General features: G+C 43.9%; 1 protein-coding gene across 1 annotated transcript in view; it reads left to right on the top strand.

Annotated features, from left to right (window-relative positions):
* Positions 1–4,782: 4,782 nt before the first annotated feature.
* CREB3L2 (cAMP responsive element binding protein 3 like 2) overlaps positions 4,783–23,802 on the top strand; it is a 127,388-nt gene continuing 108,368 nt past the window's right edge. Inside the window, exon 1 of the mRNA XM_065939093.1 lies at positions 4,783–5,279. Coding sequence (XP_065795165.1) covers positions 5,178–5,279 — 102 coding nt within the window. The 5' untranslated portion in view covers positions 4,783–5,177. The remainder of the gene's footprint in view (positions 5,280–23,802) is intronic.

The raw sequence follows: 23,802 nt of genomic DNA, 5'->3' as shown, positions 1-23,802 counted from the left end.
GCAAGTGCCACCTTCGCACTCACCCTCTGCTCCTCCCCAGGCTGTCTAGTCTCTAAGCAAAGAGCTGTGTACGTGTCTGTCTCACCGACTTTCTGTGGTTGTCACCCAGAAAACACATCCCTTGACAGCCAGCCCGAGGGGAAAGTGGGGCTTGTATTCTTGGATTCAATGAAATGGTACCAAACAAAGAAACAGTTCTTAACTGGCGATTCCCCAAGGATCAGTGTACAGAGAGCAGACAGAAATGCCCATCTCCGGTCTTTCTGTGAAATTTGCATACTTTACAAGTGCTGCCTGAGAGTCTGACTTCCAATCAGCCTGCATCTAGGTGCTGACTGAGATCCTTCCCTTTGGGATATTGATAGGGCTTGGCATAGCTTCAACCACTGTGAACTACTAAGAATAAAGTATGCTGCTTAGACAGTCATAATGGTTTGAGACTCATCCAAGAGTTAAGTCAGAGTTGGACAATAACCTTCCTACAGGAGGCCACTCCTTCAAGACTGGGAGAGATGGCTGCTCTAGCAAGTGTATAGAACCTCGTACAGATTCAAAGAAAGAAAAAAGAGTATGTTCCAAACACAAGAATAAGATAAGACCTTAATGATACAAAGATAAGTGACTTATCTGATAGAGTTCAAAATAATGGTCATTACGCATCTCACTGAGCTTAAGAGAAGAATGGATAAACTAGAGTAAGAATTTCAACAAAAATAAAATATAAGAAAGCACCATATTGAAATCATAGAACTAAGAATACCTGAACTGAAAAGATACAATAAGGGGCTTCAACGACAGACTAGATCAAGTGGAAGAAAGGATCACTGAACTCAAGACAGGTCAATGGAACTCATCCAATCAGAGCAGCAAAAAGAAAAGAAAAGAAAAAAAAGAGTGAAAACAGTCTAAGGAACTTATGGAACAACAGCAAGTGGACCAACATTTGCATTATAGGGACCCAGAAGGAAAAGAGAGAGAGAGAAAGGGGCAGAAGCACATATGAAGAAATAATTGCTGAAAAATTCCCTAACCTGGAAAAGTAACAGACATCCAGATTCAGAAGCCCAGAACGTTCCAAATAATATGAACACCAAGAGACCCACATGAAGAAACATTAAAATCAAAGTGTCAAAATTTAAAGACAAGGAAAGAATCTTAAAAGCAGCAAGAGAAAATCAATTTGTTATGTACAAGGTAACCCCCATAAAAGTATTAGTAGATTTTTCAGTAGAAACTTTGCAGGCCAGAAGGAAGTGGCACAATATTCAAAATGTTGAAAGAAAAAACTTCCAATCAAGAATACTCTTCCTGGAACAACTGTCCTTCAGAACTGAAGGAGAGATAAAGAGATTTTCAAGAAGCAAAAGCAAAAGGGGTTCATTGACACTAGACTGGCCTTACAAGAATTATGAAAGAAACTTCTCTAAGCTAAAACAAAAGGGTACTAACAGGAAAACAGAAGACAGTAAAAGCACACTGGTTAATCACTTAAAAAGCTAGTATAAAGGTTAAAAGACAAAAATAGTAAATAATTGCAACAACAATAATTTTTAATGGACACATAAGATTAAAAGATGTAAACTGTGACCAAAAACAAAATGGGTGGGCGCGGTAAATGCAGAGATTTAGAAAGAATTCAAACTTACATTGTTATCTACTTAGCGTTGTTTTCTGTAAGCCTGATGGCAATCACACAGCAAAAACACAAAAGATAAAGGAATCTAAGCATTGCTGTTGTTTAGTCTCTTAAGTCATGTCCAAATCTTTTGTGATCCCATGGAGTGTAGCCCGCCAGGCTCCTCTGTCTATGGGGTTTCCCAGGCAAGAAGACTGGAGTGGGTTGCCATTTCCTTCTCCAGGAGATCTTCCCAAACCAGTGACTGAACCTCTTTCTCCTACATAGAGGGGGATTCTTTACCACTGAGCCACCAGGGAAGCCCCATCTAAGCATGCCATTATAGAAAACCAAATAAAGACAGACTGTATGACACTAGACTGTATGAGGTCTACTGTATGACCTCACTTATGTAGAATCTAAAGAAACAAGCAAATTCATGGAGACAGAGAGTAGATTGGCAGTTGCCAGAGGCAGGGCTTTCGAGTGGAGGTCGGCAGTGAAATGGGTGAAAGGGGCAAAACGCACAAAGTTCAAGTTATAAAATAAGTAAGTCCTGGGGATGTAATATACAGCATGGTGACTGTAATTAAACATTGCGGTGATCCTTTCACAATAGATACAAATATTGAATCATTATGTTGTGCTCCTGAATTTGATACAGTGTGATACGTCAATATTAACTCAAAAAAACAAAAACCAATAAGAAAACCCAACAACAACAGACAGGGGAGCAAGGGCTGCTACTTTTCAAGGGATGCCAGAGAAGCTGAAAAGAGTCAACTAAATTTTTTAAGTCCTAAGAATGAGAGGGAAAGGGACAAACTCTAGACTCAAGATGTAGAAGAAAAAATGTGCCGGTAAGAAGTCTATACAGTGAACAGAAGGGTACATGAAATAAACGAGGCTGAAAAAACTCACCACTGGGGACTATGCTACTACTATGGCAATAGAGATAAATTTAATCAAGCATTTAGGACACCAATTATTATATTACTGATTTTATGAAGGAAAAACTCAGCAGCTTAAAACAATATAAACTTATTGCCTTTAGTTGGTGTGGGTCAGAAATCTCGGCATGGCATAGACCCTCTAGATCTGGGTCTCTCACAAGGCTGTAGTCATCTGATGGCTCAACTCGGGGAGGATTTGCTTCCATATTCACTCAAGTGGTTATATTAGCAGGATCCAGTTACTTGTGGTTATTGGATTGAGGGACTCAGTTCCTTGCTGGCTATTAGATGAACATCTTCCTCAGTCCCTTGCTATATAGGCTTCTCCATAGAGCAGCTCAGAGCAAGCAAACAAAAGAGGACGAGAGAATGAGGAAGCCAGGAGCCAGAATGTTTTTTGACATCTCTTCACTTTTGCCACATTCTCTTTGTTGGAAGGAAGTCCCCAGGTCCAACCCACACTCAGGGGGAGGCAGTTATAAGAGGGTGTGAACACAGACAGGCTGGATCATTGGAGCCATCCTAGATTCTGCCAACCACATGGGCAAAACCAGGGTCTGACTCTGCTTAGAACAGAAATGCTTGACAGATAAGTGTTTGTATTCCAGCATTAAGGAGGGTGTACATGTTTCTTACCTTGCTTGCTCATGTTGAGTGTTATGCTAAGAAAAATGGAAAAAGTCCTTAAAAATTGAATAGGTGATCTATGAAAATGACGTGGTGAAGGAGTTAGCAGATTGTAAAATAAAACCAAGAACTAAGAGAAAGAAAAAGAAAACTATTATACAAAGGAAATGTGGGCCAACAAAGTAGAATTCTACTTAAGCACTGTTATATTAATTAATTTATATTTTAAGCATCAAAATATTCTCAAGTAACCCAAGAGATAGGTCCAGACAAATGGAATAGTTCCCATGATAAACTGCCTCATAAGGACACCCTAGAGTCCTAAGACAAATTTAGAATGATCCTATCCATCAAAAAATATTTGTGAAGGTGACAAACCTTCACACTGGAATGTGTCATTGTAAGGAACTTTTAGGGACAATTTGCAAGGACTCCCTTATATTTAAAATGAGAAAACTATGTATGCAAGCACTTTGTTTCTTTAAAAGGAGGAGTCTGAAAGGAGGAAGAAAAATCACAATGTTGGGGGGGAATATTTTAGAAGAGGCTTTTTCTTTCCCAATCTAGGCCTGTTGGCCTGGGCCCCGCCCATCTCTGAGGACCCCTCTCCCCGCACTCAGGGCTTAGCACCTCAAACTGCAGCCACATGTGTTTCCTTGCCTGTCAGTTAAAACAGCAGCTTCTCCCCCAACCTCACTTCATTCAGGTCTGTGCTCAACTCTCACCTACATACAAAGAACTTCCCCGACCACTATCTAAAATATCATTCGCTTACTGTGCTTTTGTTTTTCTTTATAGCAGTTACCACTTTCTGACATGGGTTTCTTTCCTTGTTTACTGCCCGTCACTTCCACTGAGTTAAGACTTGTATCACCTGGAAAAGAAAGCCGTTGACTCTCCTCAATAATGTATGTAGGGTAAATAAAAGAATAAAATAAAATAAGAGCCCATAAAAAAACACGACAGGAGAAGAGCCTAACAGAAAGTGGGAGGAAAATGTGAGGAAGGACGAGCAATTACAGTTTGCCAGATATATGCCAACATAAATTCATGCACGAGAGAATATTTATATTTGTGTGCAACGTGTGACTTATTTTTTAAATGCTCTGAAAGAGTCAAATAAGCTAATCTACTTGAAAATACTTAAGACAGAATTTAAATCTGCGCTCACAGCACCGCGGTCTTCCAGACGATCGCTAATTTCTCTGATTTTCTCAGGATACTAAGCGCACCCTCCCTCTTATAAAATGTATTCTTGTCGCTATCTGATTGGCTGGCCCTCCCAGGCTCTCCTTTCTCGTTGGTTGTTCCCCCTGTCCTTCACTTCTGGATTCAAGCTCTCCATTTGTCTGCTGCCGCAGACCGAGGCTGCAGGCGGCACTTCAGCCAGAGTAGTTCCCCGGTGACGTCAAAGGCGCTGTCTGCCCACATTCCAGGGCATGGGCGGGGACTTCCCGCAGTCCCTGCCTTTGGGCGGAGAGCAAGACTTTTGATTGGATAGGGCAGCGAGGTGATCATCCGATTGGTCCCCGCTCTGGAGGGAGGTGGAATCTTAGCTGCGTCCTGGCGCAGAGCTGAGGAGCCCTGGGGAGTCTCAAAGTTTTTGAGTCTGGAGCAGTAGCCGAGAGTGGGCTTATTGAGAGGGGCTTTTCTTGGGATGAAAACTGATCTCCTGCCTTTATTTTGGATGCATACCCTGGTTTATTCTCCTCAGCCTACGATCTGATCTCTGGACAATCTGTCTCCTCAGGAGATTCTCAGATCTTCGAGGACACTGGACCCGGAGCCCTTGGCAATTCTCTCTGAGGCAGAGGAGCGAACGTTTTGCTTCCTAAGTGCATAAGCTACACGCATACGCACGCACACACGGGCACACACACAGGCACACACCCTCACTCGGAGGCGGATCTCGCCCTCCGAGGCCGCGCAGTCCGCTCCCCTCCTGCGCTCAGCATCCTCGGCCCAGCGCGCCTCGGACCACCATGGAGGTGCTGGAGAGCGGGGAGCAGAGCGTCCTGCAGTGGGACCGCAAGCTGAGTGAGCTGTCAGAGCCCGGGGAGACCGAGGCTCTCATGTACCACACGGTGAGGACTCGGCGGGCCGGGGAAGGGGCGGCTGGAGAGGGAATTGTCATCAAAGGAACAGCTCGGGACCAGGAACTGGGAAGGGAGTGTTTGGGAAGAGCCTTCCCAGAATGGAGCAATCTGGGAGAGGTGTGGTTTTTCTAGCTGAAAGGTGAAGGTGGGCCGCTGGCCCTTTAAAATTTTTGATAACAGTAACGACCCTTTGTGTTCCTTTAGCAACTTATACTCTTCCCCGAGGGCTTTTCACATCTGCTATTTCGTTTCCTATTGCTCCATAAAACTGGGGTAGATGGTTTGATAATCTGTTTCGTTTGCTACTGATTTTTGTGGGAAGCTTTAAAAAAACTGGACATAACAAAGTAGCAGTTTCTTTCCTTCGCGGTCATATTCTCTCCCTCTCTTCTTTACTTTTTGGTTTGTATTTTAAGAAATATACCTCTGCGTATGTGTGTGTGTCTTGAAAAAAGGCCCCTTCCTTTTAGAAGAAAGACTGCTTTATTTGACTCCTTCAACCATGCAGCCAAGAAGTCTGCTTCCTCCTCCTTCAGAGGAAAGATCAGCAAAGGGGTACGGAAAATCTGAGACAGTGCACATTTCGGAAAGAATTTGGGGAAGGTGGGACAGCTCATCAGTTCCTTGCTCAGCCTTATGCCCCAGTCGACCCCTTTGGGCATTAAACTCTCATAGAGCACGCACATTTCTTTAAAAGTTTTCAATTGTGAGTGTTTAGTATTAAATTTGCAACATGAAATTTTGTTTACAACAGCCAGCACTGAGACTATGACTTTATTGTGAGATCTCTTTGTTTCTATTTTCTTTTTACAAATGCAGATTTTGTATTGAGAGAGAGAGGGAGAAATACTAATAAAATGAGAAGCTTGGCTGTTTCCCCTTTATGATTCTTTTAGTGGGGTCAGTGCCAGGATATTTGAAACTTTTGCAAAATGGCCTGCAGGCTCCACCTCTCTGGCCTTGGCCTCTGGCTGACGTTATTTTGGGAAAAGGGAGGAGGGCCTCCCTGTGATTCCCACCAAGGCATTTGTGGTGGCTGAGAATGGCTTGTTGAAAACAGGCCGAGGGCGGGCTGAGAGGGAGTGGAAGCCCATGCTGGCTCAAAAGCCAGATGTGTGGTGTGATTTTCTGGGCTGGGCTCGACCAGCCTGTCCCGAGGAGACCATGTGGGCTGCGTTTGGACTGGGGGGTCCAGATGTGCTTCCTGTTGCCAAGATAGAACTGAGAGTGGGTTGGCCCTCAAATATCTCCTGATAGTATCTCCAGATGTTTCTCCTGACGTGGGCCACACTTTAACCATGTGCGAGGGGCAGCTCTTCTCTTTTGTCCTCACGAATGCTGTGAAAATGTCTCATCCAGCAGCTGTAATGCTTTGGGTTGTCTTTCTGCTGGTGGGATAAATTATGTGCAGCGTCCACATTCCCTTCCTTGGGCCTCAGGACTTATTTGTGAGATCTCAGGGTTTGAGATGCTACGTGTGACTGTGGCATTAACTCCAGACAGAACTGCTCGGACTAGCTCACATCTTTATGCACAGTTTCAGGAGTAAAGACCTTACCTTTTTCTTTGTAGTAAGAGCTTCATTTTTCTCTGTCATTGTGATGAAGCAGTGATGGGTGATTATTTTTATTTTTTTTCAATTATTTTTTATGTCTGCTGCTTAGGGACTTGTCTCTCTTCTGGGCAGCTCTCATATAAAATACCACTTGTTGTTGCAAGTCATGGCCCACAAACTAAGTATATGAATTAGTGTTGAAAGATGAGATTTAGTAGCACAGAAGACTGGATTATATTCCTTCTAAACTAAGGGGAGTTTGGTAGAGATTTGAAAATAGATAACTTTCCCATCTGTTTCTTGAACTCTGTTGAGTATCCAGTTGCAGAACTGGTTATTATTGCCATTTGTGAAATGGCCTGACCTCCAAGTGGAAAAAGGGTGGCCTGATTATGCATTCATTCAAAGATTTATTTGTTCTTTCAGTGAATGCTTGTTGAGTCTCTTCTGTGTGCAAAACACTGCTCTAAGCAGTTGTTGTTCAGTTGATAGTCATCTCGGAGTCTTTGCGACCCCATGGACTGCAGCACACCTGGCTTCCCTATCCTTCACTATCTCCCAGAGCTTGCTCAAACTCATGTCCATTGAATTGGTGATGCCATCCGACCATCTCATCCTCTGTCACCCCCTTCTTCTCTTGCCCTCAAGCAGCTGGGGTATATCAGTGAACAAAAAAAAATCTCACAATACTTGACCTTGAGAAGCTTGCACTCTATGTGCGTGTGTGTGTGTTCAAGGAAAGATAAACAATGAAACAATAAGCGTAAGAAGTAAGAGATATAGTATGCCGGACAATAAAGTACTATGGAAAAAATGAGAGTGAGGTAAGGGGGACAGAGTGAATTGAGTGATGAGAATAAGTCTCCCATGCAAGGTAGATCTGAACAGAGGCTTAAAGAGGGGAGAAGGATCTCAGCAGGTTGAAAAACCAGAGCAAAGGCCCTCAGGTGGGAGTGCATCTGGCATGAGCTTATGGTACCACCACCTTCTGTTTTAGATCCCCCCATTTGGGTCAGTTTTTTCCTTGCAAATGCAACTTACTCCTCAGGCAAAGTGCCTGTTTTTGGAAAGGCCCGCTGAAACTTTGCAAGTTGAGTAGATTAGGCATCACATAGGGAGTAGAGAGGCTGCAGGGAGGGAAGCTGGTAAGGTAATATAGTTACCATCTATTGAACATTTATCATCTGAAAGGGAGGGCTAGCTTCATAGGCCTTCCAGCCGTGCCGTCCCACAGGGCCCCGCAATCTGATGCTATGCTGTCACCATCTTGAAATCCTTAGTAATCTTTGAACAAGGGGCTCCACATTTAGATTTTGTATCAGGTTCCATAGATTATATAGCTAGTTCTGATGAAAGGCATTGTACTTAGTGCTTTACAAAAGTGATATCTCAATGGAACTTCCCTGTCAGTCCAGTGGTTAAGAATTCCTGCTTCCACTGCAGGGACATGGATTTGATCCCTGGACTGGGAACTCACATCCTGCATGTCCTGTGTTGTAGCAAAAAAAAAAAAAAAAAAAAAAAAACACCACCCTCAATGTTCTAATGAAGGAGTTGTTTTACAGATAAAAAAAGCTGCAGCTTAATGAGTTGAAGTGAATTGGTAAAGGTCATTTAAACTCAAGTCTGCCTGCCTCCAGCACCCAAGTTCTTGCCCACTGTGCTATATGAATGAAGGATCTAGACTTAAAAGGAACTGAGTCAGGGGATGGGAAAGGATATTTGGGGAGTCAGAAATTGCTGAGTCTGAAGGCAGCTAATATTTAACCAAGGTGGCAGTGCAGCCACCAGCGCTTCCTAGCGTGATCACTCTTTTGCTCTAAATAGGGATTTAGCTACTACATGCATGGTTGCTAATGTCTGTTTGGCAAAACTGTCACCTACCTGATTTTAAAAACATAGAAGTTGCCAGAGGCTGGGATTGTCACATCTCCCAGGCACCTTCTGTGAGCCATCAGGTGCAATGAAAGGAGTACATAGATTGAATTTGGACTTGTTCATTAGATCCTGAATTATTAGAGCCTTGCAGTTCCTCTTGAAGCTTAAAAATTAGTTCCCATACAGACGATGAGATATAATTTTAAATCAGTGAGTACCTTTTTTTGCTGCTGCTGCTGCTGCTGCTAAGTCGCTTCAGTCGTGTACTTCTTTTGGATACAGGCTAAAAGTGATTTCATAAAAGATGGCAGATATGAAAATGAGGAGTGTGTATTTTATGGTTTCAAATCATTGTAAGACACCTTGTCAAACTCCCCTTAACCTGCTGGAGTATTGGACATTTCTAACGTTGATGTTGTGTTTCCTCTAAGATTCTGTGCAGATTACACTTCTGGGAATTTACTGTGGGATTTTGCAATTTAAAGAGCAAAACAGTCTATAAATCATATCTATATATACTATTATATACACCAACTATATCTGGGATATAGTCCCTTGGACCACACGGAGATCAAGCCAGTCAACCCTAAAGGAGATCTGCCCTGACTATTCATTGGAAGGACTGATGCTGAAGCTCCTATATTTTGGCCACCTGCTGCAGAGCTGACTCATTGGAAAAGATGCTGATGTTGGGAAAGATTGAGGGCAAGAGGAGAAGCGGGTGACAGAGGATGAGATGGTTGGATGGCATCACTGACCCAATGGACATGAGTTTGAGCAAACTCCAGGAGATAGTGAAGGACAGGGAAGCCTGGCGTGCTGCAGTTCATGGGGTCGCAGAAAGTCGGACATGACTTAGCAACTGAACAGCAACAACAATATCTGGGAAGATGCTCAAGAAACATAATTAATGATTTTCTAGTAAGGCGACTTGAGGGACTAGAGGTCAAGAGAGGGAGGGAGAGAGAGGAAGTTGTTTTCACACTATTCCTTTTGTACTGTTCAAAGTTTTACCTCCTGAAAGTATTTAAGGATTGAATAATGACAACTTAAAGGCACCACATAAAACTGGACTAGAGGTGATTTTAGCTTCCATTTCCTTGTAGGGATGGGGATCTGATGCTCGCTTAACACTCCCAGAATTGGGGGAGGCCTTGGGTAATGAATAGAGGAAGAAGGAGTGCTTGGGGGAAGAAGGGATTTGAGGCTGGAAGATTAGCAGTGGATTTGTGTATAATACTCCATGCTCCTGGTAACTTTCTTATGGCTCAGTTTAGCAATCTGAAAAACAGGGATTTTATCAATGTTTACAATTATTTTTTTTTTAAAGGTATATAGTTGGAATTACCAAGTGTTTGCAAAGATAATGACAGAGGTTCTGCTTGGTATTTTATTATCTTACTGAGATGTTTCTAAGCTTCCCTGGTGGCTCAGTGGTAAAGAATCTGCTTGCCAATGCAAGACTGGTGAGTTCGATCCCTGGGTTGGGAAGATCCCCTGAAGAAGGGCATGGCGACCCACTCCAGTATTCTTGCCTGGAGAATTCCATGGACAGAGCAGCCTGAAAGGCTAGGGTCTATTGGGTCACAGAGTCAGACACGGCTTAGGGCCTAAACAACTACAACAAAATAGTCGATTTACAATGTCGTGTTAGTTTCAGGCATACAGCACAGAGATTTATTTATATATATAATTTTTTTTCTTTTTTTAGATTCTTTTTTCTTATAGGTTATTACAAAATACTGAGTATAGTTTCCAGTGATATAAGTAGATACACACTACTGTTTTATTTATAGCAGTGTGTATCTGTTAATTCCAACCTCCTACTTTAGTTCTGCTCATTTTAAATGCTAAATTTGTGTAAATCGAGTTCTTTGTAGAATTATTTAGTGCTTATAGTGCTTAAATTTTATATCCAGTTGGTTCTTAAATTTAAATGACTGAGCCCCTCAGATATCTGTACCACATCTTCTTCATTCATTCATCTGTCAGATGGCCATCTACCTTGCTTCTATGACCTGGCTATTGTGATGCAGCTAGTTCCCTTTGTTGTACAACAGAAACTAATTCAACACTGCAAACAATTATAATCCAATAAAAGAAAGACTGAGCCCAGAGGGTTGTAGGTGGGGAGTGAGTTAAGAGGAGGGTCCTCCTGCCTGGGGTGAGAGTGTGAGGCCATCTGGCTTCCATGGCCACAGGGACTGCTGGAAGGCAGGTGCTGGCTCAGAGGCTGGTGCTCTCCCTTCCCTTCTGGTGGCCCAGAGACTTGATAGGGCTCCAGTGGGATATGGGAGTTTTTACTGAGTGAGAAGTCATTCCTTCTGGTCATCTGACCTCCACCAGCTGAATAAAGGTAATGAGTTCCAGTAGGAGACAGAATTGTGAAGTCAGTAGATTATGTCTTGGAGGCCCTATGTCACCTTTCTTCACCTTCACTCCCTTTGCGTTTCCCTCACTTCTTGGACCCCGAGTGCTTGCTGTAATGGCGTTCCCTTTCCAGCTCCTTCCCTTTAATTTTGCTGTCGGGAAAGATTTGATAAGCTTAACACTAAAAATATTAATATTCATAACACTTAACATGTGACCCTCTAAGTGGGCATTTATATTTAACAATAATTACTTCAGATTAAAAGGGTGAATCTCTAAATGCAGAACCCGAGGCAATAGCCAGGTAGAGGAGGGGAGAAGTATTTGGGGAACCCCCTCCCCAAGGCAGCCTTGCATTGTGTTACTGATTTAGTGATGATTTAAAGAATTTTCTTTGACGTGGTGAAAAGTTTTTGACTCAATTATATTATTTCCTACAACGCTGTTGTCATGGGGTTGACATGGGTTGGGGGAAGATGGGTTTGGACACGGTTCTGGAAGATGAGAGGGCAATGCTGAGTTTTGTACTTGTTCACTTTCTTGAGAGATCCCTGAGTGATAATCTTCTCTTGAACTCTGATGTGGAGTTGCTCTGGCAGGAGAAATCAGGCCTTGCATCTAGATTAATAATCAAATTAAAGGACAATGCTTGTAGCTGTGAGCAACGGAAAATTGATTCAGATTGCTTACATAATGAAAGTGAAAGTAAAAGTTGCTCGGTCGAATCCAACTTTTTGCAACTCCATGGATTACAGTCCCTGGAATTTTCCAGGCCAGAATACTGGAGTGGGTAGGCTTTCCCTTCTCCAGGGGATCTTCCTAACCCAGGGGTCAAACCCAGGTCTCCTGTATTGCAGGAGGATTCTTTACCAGCTGAGCTACCATTTCCTACATTATAAGTGATTTATTATGTTCTGTTGCAAGATGCCTAAAAACATAGCTACATGTTTGGCTGATTTGTGAGCTCCTCAGTGTCATTGTGGACCTAGATTCCATCTCCAGGTTTCATTTTCAAGTTGTTGGTGACTAGAAAGCAACTCATACCCATATGAGTCTCAAGTATTCAAGATGACAATATCCAGAGGAAGAAGAGAGGTTGTGCCTTGCGTGTGTCTGTTTTTAGGATGGAAGAAACTTTTCAGAAGCCCACCAGCTGATTTCTTTAAGCTTTATTATCAATGGTTGGCTGACATCATCATTTCTAAATCCCAATGGCTAGAAAGGGATTTACCTGATTGGTTTAGATGCAACCAGCATTATCATTTGTAATGATCATTGCTAAAATAGTCTGAGTTGCTAGACCTTTCCTTCATGAAAAGGTGTGTTCCTTTAGCCAATGGTTGTTTTCCTCATAAAGATGGGCTAGCAAATATAAGAAGTTTTGAGACATTTAAATATGAAATAGCTCTGCATGCATGGGCTTTCCAGGTGGTTCAGTGGTAAAGAATGTGCCTGCTGATGCAGGAGACTCATGTTTGATCCCTGGGTCAGGAAGATCCCTTGGAGAAGGAAATGACAACCCATTCCTGTATGCTTGCCTGGGAAATCTCATGGACAGAGGAACCTGGTAGGCTATAGTCCATGGAGTCGTGAAAGAGTCGGATACAACTTAGCAACTAAACAACTGCAATGCATGCAAAGGCTGTCATGGAGAGGGTACTGCTGTGTTCCAACTCACGAAGGAGGAAATGTAGAATTACCTATATTATCTGAACTCTCTGCATCATGGTCAAATATCAGGGCTGGAGGGAACTAGCCGAGCCTTATTCATGATCACCGTGCAGGACAAGAATGACTTGTTCTGTTTGAGGTCCATGTAACCTCATCTCTGCAGGCAGAAAGCTGGATGTGTTTTTCCAAAGAAGTTTTTTTTTCCAGTTGCATATGGCTGTTCAAACAGGGATAAGGTCAGAGTGTGCTTGTTTGCAGCTTAAACTGCCTGCCTCATCCTGGCATGACTCTGAGCTCTCTGTGGACTGTCTTGGGGCAAATGGCCTAAGGCCTTGGATGGGCATTTGGTAGGATTGAGGGCCTATGGCTGCAGCGTGAATTGCCCAAGTGAGTGAGTTTATGAATGAAGGAGTAGTGTTTACATTCCCTACCTCAGTAGAGGCAAGACTGAAAGGAAATGGTGAAATCCATCATTGGTGTCAGCCTTGAGTGTATTCCCCCCATGTGGCTCACCACATGCCCTTCACGGCTCTTTCAAGTGAAGTACCACGTGACCTCATTTTTTCCCCAAATTGGAGTGTCTGGGTTACTCGCGAGGCACTTAGGAGGTGATGCCCCATTTATCTGGGGAGAATCTGAGGCCTTGAACCAAAATGAGAGATGCTTAGCTGTAACACAAGTTCCTTGAAGGCAGGGGACATGACTGTTTTCTCTCTGCTCCCAAACTGATGCTGAAATTGGAGCTCTAGTACTTTGGCCACCTGATGTGAAGAGCCGGCCCGTTGGAAAAGACCCTGATGCTGGGAAAGATTGAGGGCAAGAGTAGAAGGGGGTGACAGGATGAGATGGTTGAATGGCATCATTGACACAAGGGACATGAGTTTGAGCAAACTCGTCAGTAGTGAGGAGTGAAGGACAGGGAAGCCTGGCATGCCACAGTCCATAGGGTCACAAAGATTTGGACGTGACTTAATGACTGAACAACAGCTACAGCCAAGTTCACAATGCTCAGGATTTGTGGTACTTGTTTAATGCCTGGCTAAGTCCTGGAGAAGCTCGATGGCCTTGGTCTCTTCTGTTAATGTATTTTTTTAAAACTCTGGATGCTTGTGAAAGCCTCTGCAGGTCTGAAAACTTAATATGAAAGTGAGTTGGGTAGTTTGATGTCAATGACTTTTCTTGTTTAGTTTTGAGAACAAGATGGGAGGTGGGGGGTGATTGTGTAACAGCCCCAGTTTCCACTAGAGTTGAAGGCAGCGTTGTGAAAAGGGTGGGCCTTTGAGCCAGGCAGACTTGGAACCCAGGGCCACTGTGTCTGGTGACCTTGGGCAAGTTCCCTCTCCTCTTTGGGGCTGCGTTTCTTCCCACATATCCGCCAGGCCCATAGTGGGCACACTTTTTCACCCTCTCCCCAGAGTCAAATGTCTTCTTTCTGGGGAGGAGGTGTTCCCATCGCAGGAGTCTGACATCATTCAGGAAGCTCAGGGACCTGTAATTATTCCCTCTCACGCATTTTCATTTCCTCTCCTCCTCAGTTTCTGCCTTCTGCTGTAAACACAGGTCTCTGCCTTGAACACATGTTTGCCAGATGCTATTGCCCCCCTTCCTCTGCTCAGTTTTTCTCTGTCGTTTACTGCCAGGTTTTCTCAGACAATGGCTGCGGCCTCCACTTCCTCACTTTTTACTTCGGCTTCCTGTATGTTCTGGCTCCCACTCAGGGGTCTCCAACTTCTCTCTGACCGCTCAATCCTCTAATCTTCTCTCCATCCCTACCTGCAAGGCCTCATGGAGACATTTGGCGATATTGACTGACCACATGGTCACCTTGTAACTCGTTTTTGCTTTGGCTTTGGTGACACCTGGAACACCTCGTGTTTCCTCCTTTGCCGGCTGCCTAACCGTCTATTAAATGTGAGCGTTTGGTACTTGACCTTTTGTGCTCTATCAGCTTCAGTATAGCTGGTTCTCAGATCTTTACATCTGTTAGTTGTCAGTGGATGGAAACTGGGAGATCTTTGGAATATGACCCAAGATTCTTCTGGGCCATCATGAGCTGTCGAGCAGCTCTGGCTGGATGACTTTTGAATCTTCCTGTTGTGGTACTTTGAGAAGAGCTGGGGACACTTTGATCCCCCTGATCATCGCACCCCTGTGATCTTAGGGGATGTTTAGTGACCCGGCTCTACTGCAGAGTAAACCCATGAGGCGCTCACAAGTCACCGCTGGGACCCAGCTGTTTCTCAAGTCAGTGTCACCCATCAGATGCAGGCTTGTGCTTATTCTCCAGCTTGGGAAACCCTTTGTGGTGTTCCACAGTGGTATGTCTAATTTTTTTGTGGGACTAAGTGGAAGGTCCATGAGAAAGTCAGACATCACCTCTTAGATCGTGCGCCATTGATCCCTTGGGAGTGTGCAAATGCTGTCAAGCCCAGTTGCAGTTGCCCTGTGTTGAATTGCCTGCCTTTGAGTTGCTCTGTTCTTGTGTCATTTATTTATCTAAACTTTATTGACATTATTGAAGAGCTTTTAAAGAGTTGAGATGGGTTACTCTGAGCTACTCAAACCTCTATGCCTCCTTCTTCTTAGAAGTATCTTGGAAGAGAGTTTTTCTTTGGTAAAACTCACTATAGTACAAGTTACTTCACATCCTCCTCCTTGGGTTATGCTGCTCTAAAATGCAGCATCTGTACTATGGTCCCAGAGGTTCCTTTTAACTCCACTGTTCTGGGCTGAGTATCATGCTCCCACTCTTGATCTTTAAAAAAGGGTGATTTAAAACAGCAACAACAAAGTTCAGTTGATTGCTTCTTTCGTTTGGGTAACTCGGTGGATATAGTTTTGCATTTCATAGCTTCTTGTCTTCTGACTTAAAAACCTTGCCTCAGTAAAATCCAGACAAAATAAAGAATGGAAAAACAGAGAGGCACAGAGGTAGGAACATTTTTTTTTAACATCAGAAACACACACACACATAAAACCCTCTTCAGACTTCTTGGCAAGTAAGAGGAGTCTGGGGAAAAAAAACCTACAAACAGTTTTCTAGTCGTCTGAGTGGAAAATCTTGTTTTTCTTTTTTTTTAAATAACATTTCATATCTTGGAAATGTCTGAATAGTTTTTGTTTAAAGGGAAATTCCTTTTGGCTGAGAAAGAGCCTGCAGGATTCAAACTGATAGGGCTATGTTTTTAGAAAACTTGAAGGAAACAAGGATTCGTGATGAAAATGCTTTTTCACCGGCCAATTGTGATAAACAGAAATTTAAATCCAAGGTTACCAGTCATAGCATTTGAACGGTTCAGCCATTAACTCCTTCCTTCCCCTTTCTTCCTGTCTGTACATCCTGGGGAAACATCTCTCATTGCTGGTCCTTCCTAAAGGAACTTAGTGATTAGTGAACTGCTTTTCTAAGCCTATGTGTTCTAGGCAGGAGGGTATGCATTCCTGTCCTCATGGTTCTCACAGCCAAATGGAAAGGAAGATATGTAAATAAGTAATTAAATCACAAGTCATTAAATACCTGGTGTATGCTTTAAAGCCATATTCAAAGCCTTTCTGGAGCACGTAGGGTGGAGTAACGAATCTAAAGGAGATGAAGAGTTGGAGAGCCTCTCATGAAAAAGATGATGTTTGCATTGGGTCCTGAAATATAAATAGGAGTTCTCTGGGCCATTGGAATAGTAGGTACAGAGTAAAACTGTATAAAATGTCATAGTTGATTCTGTGAATTCCAAGTCGTTTTTTTATCATTTCAGGTAGGGTGTTCTGTGGGGAGTGTTGGGAGATAACAATAAGATCGTACAAAGTTTGCTTGCTTTGTTAACCCATTTGGATATTCTTTTGTGGGCTGCAGGGTGGGAAGCTCTTAAGACTTTTAACTGAAAAAGAGGGGAAGAAATGTGTTTTCGCAAGGAAGCCCTAGTGGTTATAAAGGGTGGGTTGGAGGGGAGAATTTGTGGCAGCAAAATGATCTGCTGGCTGGTTGTGTCCCTCATGAAAGTAGGACAGGGCACAAGAGGGCCTTGAACTTGTCCATACAGAGGAGCATACGGATGCAAGAGAAGGTTAGGAGTTGGATGCAGAGACTTGGTGGCAGTGGGCCGTGAAGGGATATGGGAGACGTCCTGTTAGCTTTTTGTTTGTTGTGCTGCACATCATTCAGGAGCTTAATTGCCCTACCACGGATTGAATTCATGTCCCCAGCAGTAGAAGCTCAGAGTCTCAACCACTGAACCGCCAGGGAAGTCCCAGCGTCCTGTTTTCTGATGCAGCAGACAGAGTTGATGGTGCTGCTCTTGGTGGAGAAAGCAGGAATTTGGTAGGGAAGAAAAGGAGTTGAGTTGTGGACATGGTGATATGGTGTGTTCAGGGAACATTCGGGAGAGGTATCTAAACGGCATTTGGAAACATGGGTCTGGAGTTCTGGAGAAGGGTCTGGTGATGCAGATTTGAGTGTTATGAGTCTCACGGGGGAGAAGTGAAGCCAGTAGTCCAGGGAGATCAGGGAGAGAGTGAGGAGTAGGAGAGCAGGGCTGAGAATGCAGCCCTGGGGACCTGGGGAGGGTTAGCAGGAGAGAAATCTGCAGATGGAACGCAGAAGGAATCAGCAGAAAAAGTGGAGAAAATCCAGGAAAATCCCATCACAGGGTCCAAAAGAGGGGAGGGTGGCTACAGACTGGTCAAGATAAAGAAGGACTGTGTGCTCTTCAGCGACCCGCCAAACCCTGGACCACTGTGTGGTGTCAGCTCAGGGCGGGACTGCGTCCGGAGTCGCCAAGGCCCCGGGGGTCTATAGCTGTGGGCGGCTCTGTGGCTTTGTGCCGATGGAGTGGAGGCCTTGCTGCCAGCCGAGAGCAGAAACTGCAGAAGGGCGGGCGCTGGGAGTAAATATGCATAGTGGATAATCTATACAACAGTGCCTCTTTCTTTCCTTTTGTTTTTGTAAATTTCATCCTTAAAATTAGCCTTGGATACTGTCCTGCTGCCTGCGCAGTATTACGAAAGTCCTCTCTTCATTCTCTTCTGACTGAATCCCTGTATTCCTGACACCGTTCTCATCCTTGAGGAGTTCATGCTGGGGTCCCTTTGTGCATCTGTCATTTACGGGTCTCAGGCTTTGGGGCGTGTAGAAGGAGGGTTCTCTGAACTCCTGATATCTGTATAAGAGGGTTAACAACTGCAACATTAGTTGCTCAGTCGTATCCAACTCTGGCTTCCCTGGTGGCTCAGCTGGTAAAGAATCCACCTGCATTGCAGGAGACCTGGGTTCGATTCCTGGGTTTGGAAGATCCTCTGGAGAATGGAAAGGCTACCCATTCCAGTATTCTGGCCTAGAGAACAGTCCATGGGATCACAAAGAGTTGGACACGACTGAGCGGCTTTCATTTCACTTCATCCAACTCTGCAATCCCATGGACCACAGCCCGCTAGTCTTCCCAGTCTGTGGAATTTCCCAGGCAAGAATGCTGGAGTGTGTTGCCATTCCCTTCTCCAGGGTATCTTCCCCACTCAGGGATCGAACCCAGGCCTCCTACATTGCAGGCAGATTCTTTACTGTCTGAGCCGCCAGGGACTCAGAGAGTTGAAATTTATCAAATGCCTGTGAAGTTTGAGCATTTTCCTTTCTATATTTCTGCTGACTCTTCCAAATGAGAAAGTATCACATGGACACAGTAGTTGCCAAAGACGAGTTTGATCACAGAGACATCAACACTATTCACATGGTAGAAAAATACAAAAAAACCCAAATTGGCCCCATTTTTAATGACATAGTAATGGGGGAAGGTGAGGACAAGTGGTTTTTGTAATAAATGTATGAACCCAAGGGCTTTCCAGTGAGAGGGACATTAAAATAAATGATGCTGCTGCAAAGAAAACATGTAGCTCCAAGCAGTGCCTGTTGTTTCAGGACCTACAAGGGGAACTCTGGGTGGGGGGCATCCTCCAGTCCTCCCCATGCCCCCTGCATGCTGTGGCTCAATGCTGCCTTTACTCTCTGCTGCCCTATGTCCAGGATGTCATTTTCAAGGCCCTCAAACCTCCCTGGGAGGTATAGAACAGGAATGGGAGGAGGACTCTGCCTCCAGGACTGAAGTTGGCCCAAGAAAGAAGAAAGTAGAGAAAAAAGAGAGAATTCTGCATCCTGACTGCACAGGGAAGAAGCAGTGGGGTTCAAGTTAAAAAAAAAAAAAATAGACAACTTTTTTAGAACAGCTTTAGGTTCACAGACTTCCCTGGTGGTCCAGTGGTTGAGAATTGCCTTGCAGTGCAGGGGACACAAGTTTGGTGCCTGGTTGAGGAACTAAGATCCCACATGCTGTGGGGCCACTAAGGCCATGTACCGCAATTAGAGAGCCTGGGTGTTGCAACTAAGACCCCCTGCAGCCAGATAAATAGATAAGTAAATCATAAAAATAAAAAGTTTTATAGATTTCCCCAGTGACTCAGATGGTAAAGAGTCTGCCTGCAATGCGGGAGCTGGGATTCAATCCCTGGGCTGGAAAGATCCCCTGGAGGAGGGCATGGCAACCCACTCCAGTATTCTTCCCTGGAGAATCCCATGGACAAAGGAGCCTGGTGGGCTGCAGTCCATGGGGTCGTAAAGAGTTGGACATGACTGAATGACTAACCCACTTTAGGTTCACAGCAAAATTCAGCAGAAAGTACCATTTCCATACACTCCCTGACCTCCGCACACCACACACAACCTACTCTAGCATCAACATCCCGCCATTACACACTTTTGGAATGTGGATTCATAAGCCAGAGTTACCTGTGACAGCTTTTGATTTTAACTTTGTTTTTTAAAATTAGTCGCAGACAAGTTTCCTTTTGTAATCCCCACAAGAAGCCAGGTTGGTCCAAAGAGCCTCAAACCTGTATTTGTGAGAGTGTGTGTAGGTTGTTTTTTGTTTCCTTTGAATAAAAATTTATTTTAGACAAGTTAGGAGCGGATGTAAATATTTCAGTTGTTGTTGTTCAGACACTCAGCCATGTCTTACTCTTTGTGACCCCATGAACTGCAGCACGCCAGGCTTCCCTGTCCTTCACTATCTCACGGAGTTTCCTCAAAGTCATGTCCATTGAGTCAGTGAGGCTACAATTAAAAACTTAAAATATGATGTGTTTCCCTCCCCAACCTCTGCCCCTTTCCATTTACAGGTGGCTTAGGAGCTGGGCATTGGAAACGAGGGTGGGATTGAGTGGGGGAAATACTATAATTTTTTGTAACCATAAAGCCTGAAGGCAATCTTTGTAGCTACGACTTTTAACTTCCTACCACCATGAGGTGGTATTCATTTCTCAGGCATTACCAGGAGTAGTTCTTCTGGTTCTGCTCTAGATTTTCAAGTTTTCTTCCAGGGCTTCCTTGCAGCCCATGACCTACATTTGGGAGCAGCTGGAAGACCTAAGACTGTGGGCTGAGGAGGCCGAGGAGGTCAAGCCCAAACCCAGATAGAGACCAGCTTGACCCCCTGGGGTTCCAGGACATCATGTTCTAACTGAAGGAGCCAGTGACCCTGGCAGTCTTAATGTACACATACATTTTGGTCACATTTTTGTGTTTGATGAGAAAGAAGGGCAGAGAAGGAGAACTTGGAAAAAAAAAGACTATTTGGTGTTTCAGCTGTGTTTACACCTTAGGAACATGAGGTGGGTTTTAAATCAAGAGGAACTCAGTGTTTGCTTTCAACTTATAGGAGGAAACTGAAATTAAGCTCGGCCCAGCTGAGAGGTGGATGGTTGAGCAGATTGAACATGATGAATTTTCAGCTTTCTTATTCCTGTTCTTCCTGTTTCTGTTGTGGATTCTGAATGTCCTGTTGTCTGCTGATTGCTCAACCACTGGGGCAGAGGGCTGGTAGGAAAAAACAGGGATTTTGTAGTCAGCACTGACTTCACAGTCCTCATCACCACCAAACAAATTATTTATTCAGCGCTTCCCAGTGCTGTCAACTTGGCACCAGGAGAAAATGATGTTATCCTCCCAGGTCCCTGAAGTAATAGATGAGGCCCATCACAGCCCAGGGGCTCTGTGGGCTCCAGCCCCCACTCAGGGCAGTCCGTAGACGCACTCTCGAGAAGCTATCAGAACACTGGCAAACATATCATAGGGATCCAGTGAATTATTTGATGAGTGCATGAATGAATGATTCTGGGCTTACGATCTGGCACTGCCTACCCTGGGTATCTTTCTGAGGCTGTTTCACAAGGCCATGATAGAGGATGAGTGATATGATGTAAATGAAGTGTCTGTCTCCAAGCCTAGTACATAGCCTCTGCTTAGGAGGTAATAGGTTCCTGTCCTCCGTTTTTCTTTTTTAAATTAAAAAAATTATAAAAAATTTTCTTTGGCCTCACCATGCAGCATGTGGGATCTTAGTTCCCTGATCGGGGATTGAACCTGTGCCCCATGATCTGGAAGCATGGAGTCTTCACTCCTGGGCCACCAGGGAAATCATATTTTTCTCTGGCAATTTCAGGGAGGCATAGGAAGGAAACACTTGCTAAATTCTAATCAAAAGGAACGAAATTAGTAAATAGAATAAAGCCTCTCTAATGTGACCTAGTTATTTTGTTTATTTTCTCTAGTTTTATTGGGATATAATTGACATGTAACTTAGGAATTTAAGATATACAACATAATATGCATATACATATATGTATATATTGCAAAACGATTACCAAAATAAATTGGGTTAAATCATCTCACAGAGTTACAATTCTTTTTTCCTTGTGATGAGAACTAGTATGATCTACTCTCTTAAAAACTTTCAAATATCTAAGACAGTATTGTTAAATAGAGTCACCATGCTGTAAATTATATCCCCAGGATTTATTTATCTTTTAACTAGAAGTTGGTACCTTTTGACCACCTTCACCATAATGTGGCCTAATTGTGATGACTTTTAGGTGTGGGGGGTGGGGGAAAACCCTAGAAGTTTAAAGGAAAAAAGCCTAAAAGTTTTTTCAGTTCCTATATGAATCTTTTTAGGCTCAAAGTCTGGTTTTGATTTGCATGAGTGGGTTCACACTTTGATTTTTCAGGCACCTGCTTCTGCAGAACTGAAATTCTGTGTAGGTTTTGAGGAGGTGGGTTGGCGGCAGGTGTTAACATTCTTCAAGTCACAAGAGGGAGGGCATGCAGGGGCTGGTCCATTCGCTATTCCTGCCTTGGCCTGAAACAGCCTTCTGTGACTGAGATTGCTTACACTGCTTTTTAAAAAAAATATAAAGAGCATTTCTGGGGCTGATTGTGATAAAGTTGGGAATTCATTTAATAGGAAGAGAGAGGGAAAGAGCGGTAAGTATGGTGTGGGATAGCAGTGAGGCTGTCCACTGTGACACTGTCTGGCCTCTGGGCCTCCCAGCCGAGCCGCTGTGAGTTCTGTTGGTAAGCTGCAGCAAAAGGTGTTTAAGCCACGGGCTCTCCTTCTGACCCATGACCTGAACTGACCTTCCAGAGGATTTAGTGTAAGTAGTTTAGCGAGGGAACTTCCTCTGACTCTGCTTTTTGGGAAGCAGAATTCAAAGTTGGTTTTCTCTGACTGCTTCTTTTTAAAAAGTGTTTATTGGAGTGTAGTTGATTTACAATGTTGTGTTAGTTTCAGGCATACAGTAAAGTGAATCGGTTATACATATACATGAACTCATTCCTTTTTAGATTCTTCTCCCATATAGGTCATTACAGGGTATTGTAAAGAGTTCCCTATACTGCACAGTAGGTCCTTATTAGTTATCTGACTACCTTTTATGTGGACCAACTAGCATTCAATCTATCAGAAGGTCCATAGAGATTCTGGCATGTGACTGGATTCACAGCCATAATGCCTTGTTATTTTTGGGGGGGCAGTTTCAGTAGAACTTTGAGAGGGAGCTGTTAGAAAACCTGTGTCCAAATCTTCATCCCCTCTGGAAGGTATAATTTTTATTTAACAAACACACACAAAACCCATGGCTGCTGATGGAGTGAACACCGCAAGGAGCAAAACCCTTAGTTGTAGAGGCTGACAAGTGTGAATGAGTTACCTGATGGTTCTTCTCTATAGAGCTGCTTTATTGCAAAACGGCTGGCAGTTTGGGAGACTGGTTAGCCCTTCACTGGTTTTTCATGAAATGCAGATGATTTTCATGGAGAAGTTTGTTCTTTGGTATTTGCCAACCAAAAGAAAAATATCCTGGTAGGTAGATTTTTTTTCCCGGTTGCCCTTTTGAGAAACTATTGCCTAAGCCAAATTTAGAAAAAATAAAACAAAACCAGAACACAGGTTTCAAGATTGCAAGTATATATGTCACTTGGCTTCAAAATACAGTCATTGAAATGTGTCAGGGGGACCTTCTTATCTTATGAACCAAGAAGTCTTTTATTATTTCTTTATTTGTGGCTGTTCTGGGTGTTTGGGGCTGCCTGTGGGCTTTCTTTAGTTGTGATGTGCAGGCTTCTCACTGCGATGACTTCTCTTGTTGTGGAGTGTGGGCTCTAGAACCTTCAGGCTTCAGTTGTTGTGGTGCACAGGCTTCATTGCTCTGAGGCATGTGGAATCTTCCCGGACCAGGGATGGAATCCGTGTCCCCTGCATTGGGGATTCTTAAGCACTGGACCACCAGGGGAGTCCCCAAGAAGTCTTGATGGACGCCTTTTAGGATTGGTGTAGTGGTTGAACAGTGTCAGTGGGGCCTAGGATTGTCCCATCTTTTCATTCTACATTGCCTCCTGACTGCAAAATGATTACTTCATCCCGGCATAACATCAGCCTCTCTGGCAGAGAGAAAGTGAGAGGGCAAAGCAGAAGAGGGTAACACTTGTATTAGAAAAGCCAAGGCTGGCTGCACTTCCCTGGTGGCCTAGTGGTTAAGGCTTTGAGCTGCCAGTGCAGTGGGTGAGGGTTTGATCCCTGGTCAGGGAACTACGACCACACATGCTGTGTGGCTCCACCAAAAGATAAATATGAGAAAAGAAAAGCCAAGGCTTGCTCTGAGGTCCCCAGCAGAATTCCTGTTAGGTTTCACCAGCCACCCCTCATTGAAGAGAAGCCAGGA

This window comes from Muntiacus reevesi, chromosome 6 (genome assembly GCF_963930625.1).
Source record: "Muntiacus reevesi chromosome 6, mMunRee1.1, whole genome shotgun sequence".
Lineage (NCBI taxonomy): Eukaryota > Metazoa > Chordata > Mammalia > Artiodactyla > Cervidae > Muntiacus > Muntiacus reevesi.
This window is presented reverse-complemented; position numbering and strand designations above follow the sequence as displayed.